This window comes from Oncorhynchus masou, unplaced genomic scaffold, assembly GCF_036934945.1.
Source record: "Oncorhynchus masou masou isolate Uvic2021 unplaced genomic scaffold, UVic_Omas_1.1 unplaced_scaffold_2878, whole genome shotgun sequence".
Lineage (NCBI taxonomy): Eukaryota > Metazoa > Chordata > Actinopteri > Salmoniformes > Salmonidae > Oncorhynchus > Oncorhynchus masou.
The window spans coordinates 22,501-30,000 of NW_027009303.1; the positions used below are offsets into that span (position 1 = coordinate 22,501).

Consider the following 7,500-nt stretch of genomic DNA (forward strand, 5'->3'; position numbering starts at 1 on the left):
ATAATAATATAAAAATAATAATAAATACTAATTATAATATAATAATAATAAATACTAATTATAATATTAGAATAATAAAATAATAATAATTCTAATATAATAATAATAATAATACAATTATAATAAATAATAATAATAATAAATAATAATTCTAATATAATAATAATAAAATAATTATAATTATAATCTAATAATAATAAAATAATTATAATAATTATAGTTATAATATAATAAAGTATAATTATAATAATACAATAATTATAATTATAATATAATAAAAATAAATACTAATTATAATATAATAATAAAATAATAATAAATAATAATAATAATAATAATAATAAAATAATAATAAATACGAATTATAATATAATAATAATAATAAATTATAATATAATAATAATAATAAATTATAATATAATAATAATAAATAATAATTATAATATAATAATAATAAAATAATAATTATAATATAATAATGATATAATAATAATAAAATAATAATTATAATATAATAATAATAAATAATAATTATAATATAATAATAATAAAATAATAATATAATACATTTATATATAAATATAAATAATAAAATCTTGATTGATTTTGATTGGCAGGCTCAGATCGTGAACCGGCGTGGGGGCGGTCCTCCGGGGAAGCGGGTGCCGACCCGTTACTATGTCGACAAGAACGTCACCTGTCACAGCTGTCAGAGGACTGGACACCTCTCCAAGAGCTGCCCTACGCCCCCGGTAACACACACTGTACCATCACACACACACACACACACACACACACACACACACACACACACACACACACACACACACACACACACACACACACACACACACACACACACACAGTTACCTGTTCCCACATCAGTAACAGTCAGTAATATATTGACACTTCTCGTCCTTTTGTGTGTGTGTGTGTTTCCGTCTCTGCGCGTAGGAGCCGTGTTGCTTTTTGTGCGGGGAGCGTGGTCACACAATGCTGTCGTGTCCCAGCAGGCATTGCAAGACCTGCGGTCTGCCCGGTCACTTCGACGAGGTGTGTGTCGGACCCAACCTCCGATACAAATCGTGTTATCGCTGTGGCGTACAGGGACACCTTAACGACGTGAGTCTCTCTCACACACACGCACACACACACGCGCACACACACACACACACACACACAATCACACACACACACACAGACACACACACACACTCTCTCCATCTTTCTCTCTCTCTCCATCCTTCTCTCTCTCTCCATCCTTCTCTCTCTCCATCCTTCTCTCTCTCCATCCTTCTCTCTCTCTCCATCCTTCTCTCTCTCCATCCTTCTCTCTCTCTCTCCATCCTTTTCTCTCTCTATCCATCCTCACTCTCTCTCTCTCTCTCTCTCTCTCTCTCTCTCTCTCTATCCTTTTCTCCATCCTTATCTCTCTCTCTCCATCCTTATCTCTCTCTCTCCATCCTTATCTCTCTCTCTCCATCCTTTTCTCTCTCTCCATCCTCTCTCTCTCTCTCTCTCTCTCTCTCTCTCTCCATCCTTCTCTCTCCATCCTTATCTCTCTCCATCCTTATCTCTCTCTCCATCCTTATCTCTCTCTCCTCCTTATCTCTCTCCATCCTTATCTCTCTCCATCCTCTCTCTCTCTCTCTCCATCCTTATCTCTCTCCATCCTTATCTCTCTCCATCCTTATCTCTCTCCATCCTCTCTCTCTCTCTATCCTTTTCTCTCTCATCCTCTCTCTCTCTCATCCTTATCTCTCTCTCTCTCTATCCTTTTTCTCTCTCTCCAGCCTTTTCTCTCTCTTTCCATCCTTTTCTCTCTCTCTCTATCCTTTTTTCTCTCCATCCTCTCTCTCTCCATCCTTATCTCTCTCTCTCCATCCTTATCTCTCTCTCTCTCTCTATCCTTTTTTCTCTCTCTCCATCTCTGTTTCTCCCAGTGGAGGTCTATCTGTGTGTGTTGTGTCGGCAGAGAGGCGAGGCGTGTGACACTCACGCTCCGTCAAGCGTCTGTCTTTAATGAGAGACCCAGGGGACAGAGACCTGACACACACACACACACACACACACACACACACACACACACACACACACACACACACACACACATAAACAAGTGATTTTGGGGGAGAGATATAGAGTGAAAGACTTGCCCCCTCTCTCTCTGTCTCTCTCTCTGTCTCTCTCTCTGTCTGTCTCTGTCTCTCTCTCCGTCTCTCTCTCTGTCTCTCTCTCTCTCTGTCTGTCTCTGTCTCTCTCTCTCTGTCTCTCTCTCTCTACCTCTCTCTCTGTCTCTCTCTCTCTACCTCTCTCTCTGTCTCTCTTGCTGTTTCTCTCTCTCTCTACCTCTCTGTCTCTCTTGCTGTTTCTCTCTCTCTCTACCTCTCTGTCTCTCTTGCTGTTTCTCTCTCTCTCTACCTCTCTGTCTCTCTTGCTGTTTCTCTCTCTCTCTACCTCTCTCTCTGTCTCTGTCTCTCTCTCTCTCTCTCTCTCTCTCTCTCTCTGTCTCTCTCTCTGTCTCTGTCTCTCTCTCTGTCTCTCTCTCTACCTCTCTCTCTGTCTTTCTTGCTGTTTCTCTCTCTCTGTCTCTCTCAGTAGGAGTCTTTTAGATAATAGGAGTAGCCCGCTGCGCCTGTGACATTTTCAATTTCCCACCGGGAGGCGGAGACGCTTAGAGACGCTGTCACAACTCCTGGAAAACTGTCAGGCGCTCTGGAGAGAATGTTTTAGACACAGTTTACTGAGAGGGAGATGGAGGGAGAGAGAGGGGGAGGGAGAGAGAGAGAAAGAGGGAGAGAGAAAGAGGGAGAGAGAAAGAGGGAGAGAAAGAGAGAGGGAGAGATGGAGAAAGAGGGAGAGGGAGAGGGAGGGAGAGGGAGAGATGGAGAAAGAGGGAGAGAGAGGGAGAAAGAGGGAGAGAGAGAGGGAGGGAGAGAATGTTTTATACACAGTTTTACTGAGAGAAAGAGGGAGGGAGAGATGGAGTGTGTGGTAGAGAGAGGGATGGAGAGAGAAAGAGGGAGAGAGAGAGAGAGGGAGGGAGAGATGGAGGGAGGGGGGTGAGAGAGCGAGAGCTTTAGACACAGTGGGATGTCCTCTCCCTTCCTCCTCTCTTCCCGCCCTCTCTCTCTGCATCCGTTTGATAAATACCAGTTCCACCACACACACACACACACACACACACACACACACACACACACACACACACACACACACACACACACACACACACACACACACACACACACACACACACACAGAGTTCATGCGCTTTCTGTTTCACACACTGATTGATAATATTCTCTCCTCAGGCCTGCCCAGAGATATGGAGACAGTACCACATCACGGTAAGTGTGTGTGTGTGTGTGTGATATAGACCTCAGCCTAAGAGAAAAGAGCAGCTTGTTTGTCAATTAAAAGACGTGATAAAGCATGAAATGGGCTGCCAACAACCTCACGGGAGCAGACTGTGTCTGTAGACAGGGGTGGTCTGTCTGTCTGTCACTCTCCTCTATGGAGATTAATTAGCCTGCTCAGTTTAATGGAAGGAGCTGCTTCATGAGACTACTGTAGGAGAGAGGAGGAGGAGGAGGGAGGAAGAGGAGGAGGAGGGAGGGAGAGAGAAGACGAGGAGGGAGAGAGGAGGAGGAGGGAGGGAGAGGAGGAGGGAGAGAGGAGGAGGGAGAAAAGAGGGAGAAGAGGAGGAGGAGGGAGGGAGTGAGAAGACGAGGAGGGAGGGAGGAGGAGGAGGGAGGGAGAGAGAGGAGGGAGAGAGGAGGGAGGAAGAGGAGGAGGAGGGAGGGAGAGAGAAGACGAGGAGGGAGGGAGGAGGAGGAGGGAGGGAGAGAGGAGGAGGAGGGAGAGATGAGGAGCCAGCCAGCCTCTTGGTGTAGTCGTGAGTCATGATGCTGAGTGTGATTTTGAGAAACCTGGAAAACCAAAACCATACATTTATTTAAGAACATAAATGTGGGCTATTTACTTAAAAAAAAAAAGTTTTTATAAAATCCACAATCGAAGGACAAACATCATTGTGGTAATTCATATCTTGTAGCAAAACTTGTACCTAAGACTTTAATCTCAAGAGAAGAGAAGATTAGGTTAAAGGTTTAAATATTATCTTACTTAGAAAATGGTCCTGATCAAATAGGCCTAGAAAATACACTGAATTAATTTATAAAGTAAAGCCATGTTTTTCTACACGATACCACAACCAATATTTCAGACGGGATCAATGCATTACAATGTACCAGAAAAACCCAAATCTAAACCAGTGGGGCAACCTCCCCCCAGACACTCCTCCCGACTGGCTACTCTATGTACTCTATGTACCTGCAGTGGTAGTGACATTTAAACTATAGTCATTTAGCTGACGTTCTGAGCCAGCGCCACATACAGGACATTCATCTAGAGTAGAGGTAGGACCACCTCATACCTCCAGGTAGAGTCAGGACCACCTCATACCTCCAGGTAGAGTCAGGACCACCACCTCATACCTCCAGGTAGAGTCAGGACCACCACCTCATACCTCCAGGTAGAGTCAGGACCACCTCATACCTCCATGTAGAGACAGGACCACCTCATACCTCCAGGTAGAGTCAGGACCACCTCGTACCTCCAGGTAGAGTCAGGACCACCACCTCATACCTCCAGGTAGAGTCAGGACCACCACCTCATACCTCCAGGTAGAGTCAGGACCACCACCTCATACCTCCAGGTAGAGTCAGGACCACCACCTCATACCTCCAGGTAGAGTCAGGACCACCTCATACCTCCAGGTAGAGTCAGGACCACCTCATACCTCCAGGTAGAGTCAGGACCACCACCTCATACCTCCAGGTAGAGTCAGGACCACCTCATACCTCCAGGTAGAGTCAGGACCACCTCATACCTCCAGGTAGAGTCAGGACCACCTCATACCTCCAGGTAGAGTCAGGACCACCACCTCATACCTCCAGGTAGAGTCAGGACCACCTCATACCTCCATGTAGAGACAGGACCACCTCATACCTCCAGGTAGAGTCAGGACCACCTCGTACCTCCAGGTAGAGTCAGGACCACCACCTCGTACCTCCAGGTAGAGTCAGGACCACCACCTCATACCTCCAGGTAGAGTCAGGACCACCACCTCATACCTCCAGGTAGAGTCAGGACCACCACCTCATACCTCCAGGTAGAGTCAGGACCACCACCTCATACCTCCAGGTAGAGTCAGGACCACCACCTCATACCTCCAGGTAGAGTCAGCACCACCACCTCATACCTCCAGGTAGAGTCAGGACCACCACCTCATACCTCCAGGTAGAGTCAGGACCACCACCTCATACCTCCAGGTAGAGTCAGGACCACCACCTCATACCTCCAGGTAGAGTCAGGACCACCACCTCATACCTCCAGGTAGAGTCAGGACCACCTCATACCTCCAGGTAGAGTCAGGACCACCTCATACCTCCAGGTAGAGTCAGGACCACCACCTCATACCTCCAGGTAGAGTCAGGACCACCACCTCATACCTCCAGGTAGAGTCAGGACCACCACCTCATACCTCCAGGTAGAGTCAGGACCACCACCTCATACCTCCAGGTAGAGTCAGGACCACCACCTCATACCTCCAGGTAGAGTCAGGACCACCTCATACCTCCAGGTAGAGTCAGGACCACCTCATACCTCCAGGTAGAGTCAGGACCACCACCTCATACCTCCAGGTAGAGTCAGGACCACCACCTCATACCTCCAGGTAGAGTCAGGACCACCACCTCATACCTCCAGGTAGAGTCAGGACCACCACCTCATACCTCCAGGTAGAGTCGGGACCACCACCTCATACCTCCAGGTAGAGTCAGTACCACCTCATACCTCCAGGTAGAGTCAGGACCACCACCTCATACCTCCAGGTAGAGTCAGGACCACCACCTCATACCTCCAGGTAGAGACAGGACCACCTCATACCTCCAGGTAGAGTCAGGACCACCTCATACCTCCAGGTAGAGTCAGGACCACCTCATACCTACAGGTAGAGTCAGGACCACCTCATACCTACAGGTAGAGTCAGGACCACCTCATACCTCCAGGTAGAGTCAGGACCACCACCTCATACCTCCAGGTAGAGTCAGGACCACCACCTCATACCTCCAGGTAGAGTCAGGACCACCTCATACCTCCAGGTAGAGTCAGGACCACCACCTCATACCTCCAGGTAGAGTCAGGACCACCACCTCATACCTCCAGGTAGAGTCGGGACCACCACCTCATACCTCCAGGTAGAGTCAGGACCACCTCATACCTCCAGGTAGAGTCAGGACCACCTCATACCTCCAGGTAGAGACAGGACCACCTCATACCTCCAGGTAGAGTCAGGACCACCACCTCATACCTCCAGGTAGAGTCAGGACCACCACCTCATACCTCCAGGTAGAGTCAGGACCACCACCTCATACCTCCAGGTAGAGTCGGGACCACCACCTCATACCTCCAGGTAGAGTCAGTACCACCTCATACCTCCAGGTAGAGTCAGGACCACCACCTCATACCTCCAGGTAGAGTCAGGACCACCACCTCATACCTCCAGGTAGAGACAGGACCACCTCATACCTCCAGGTAGAGTCAGGACCACCTCATACCTCCAGGTAGAGTCAGGACCACCTCATACCTCCAGGTAGAGTCAGGACCACCTCATACCTCCAGGTAGAGTCAGGACCACCTCATACCTCCAGGTAGAGTCAGGACCACCTCATACCTCCAGGTAGAGTCAGGACCACCTCATACCTCCAGGTAGAGTCAGGACCACCACCTCATACCTCCAGGTAGAGTCAGGACCACCTCATACCTCCAGGTAGAGTCAGGACCACCACCTCATACCTCCAGGTAGAGTCAGGACCACCACCTCATACCTCCAGGTAGAGTCGGGACCACCACCTCATACCTCCAGGTAGAGTCAGGACCACCTCATACCTCCAGGTAGAGTCAGGACCACCTCATACCTCCAGGTAGAGACAGGACCACCTCATACCTCCAGGTAGAGTCAGGACCACCTCATACCTCCAGGTAGAGTCAGGACCACCACCTCATACCTCCAGGTAGAGTCAGGACCACCACCTCATACCTCCAGGTAGAGTCAGGACCACCACCTCATACCTCCAGGTAGAGACAGGACCACCTCATACCTCCAGGTAGAGTCAGGACCACCTCATACCTCCAGGTAGAGTCAGGACCACCACCTCATACCTCCAGGTAGAGTCAGGACCACCACCTCATACCTCCAGGTAGAGTCAGGACCACCACCTCATACCTCCAGGTAGAGACAGGACCACCTCATACCTCCAGGTAGAGTCAGGACCACCTCATACCTCCAGGTAGAGTCAGGACCACCACCTCATACCTCCAGGTAGAGTCAGGACCACCTCATACCTCCAGGTAGAGTCAGGACCACCACCTCATACCTCCAGGTAGAGTCAGGACCACCACCTCATACCTCCAGGTAGAGTCGGGACCACCACC

General features: G+C 48.2%; 1 protein-coding gene across 1 annotated transcript in view; it reads left to right on the plus strand.

Moving 5' to 3' along the window:
* The window catches only part of LOC135533984 (zinc finger CCHC domain-containing protein 7-like), a 12,347-nt gene extending 8,853 nt beyond the window's left edge, over nt 1–3,494 (plus strand). Inside the window, exons 3-5 of the mRNA XM_064961149.1 lie at nt 618–752; nt 955–1,122; nt 3,315–3,494. Coding sequence (XP_064817221.1) covers nt 618–752; nt 955–1,122; nt 3,315–3,374 — 363 coding nt within the window. The 3' untranslated portion in view covers nt 3,375–3,494. The remainder of the gene's footprint in view (nt 1–617; nt 753–954; nt 1,123–3,314) is intronic.
* The last annotated feature ends 4,006 nt before the right edge of the window (nt 3,495–7,500 follow it).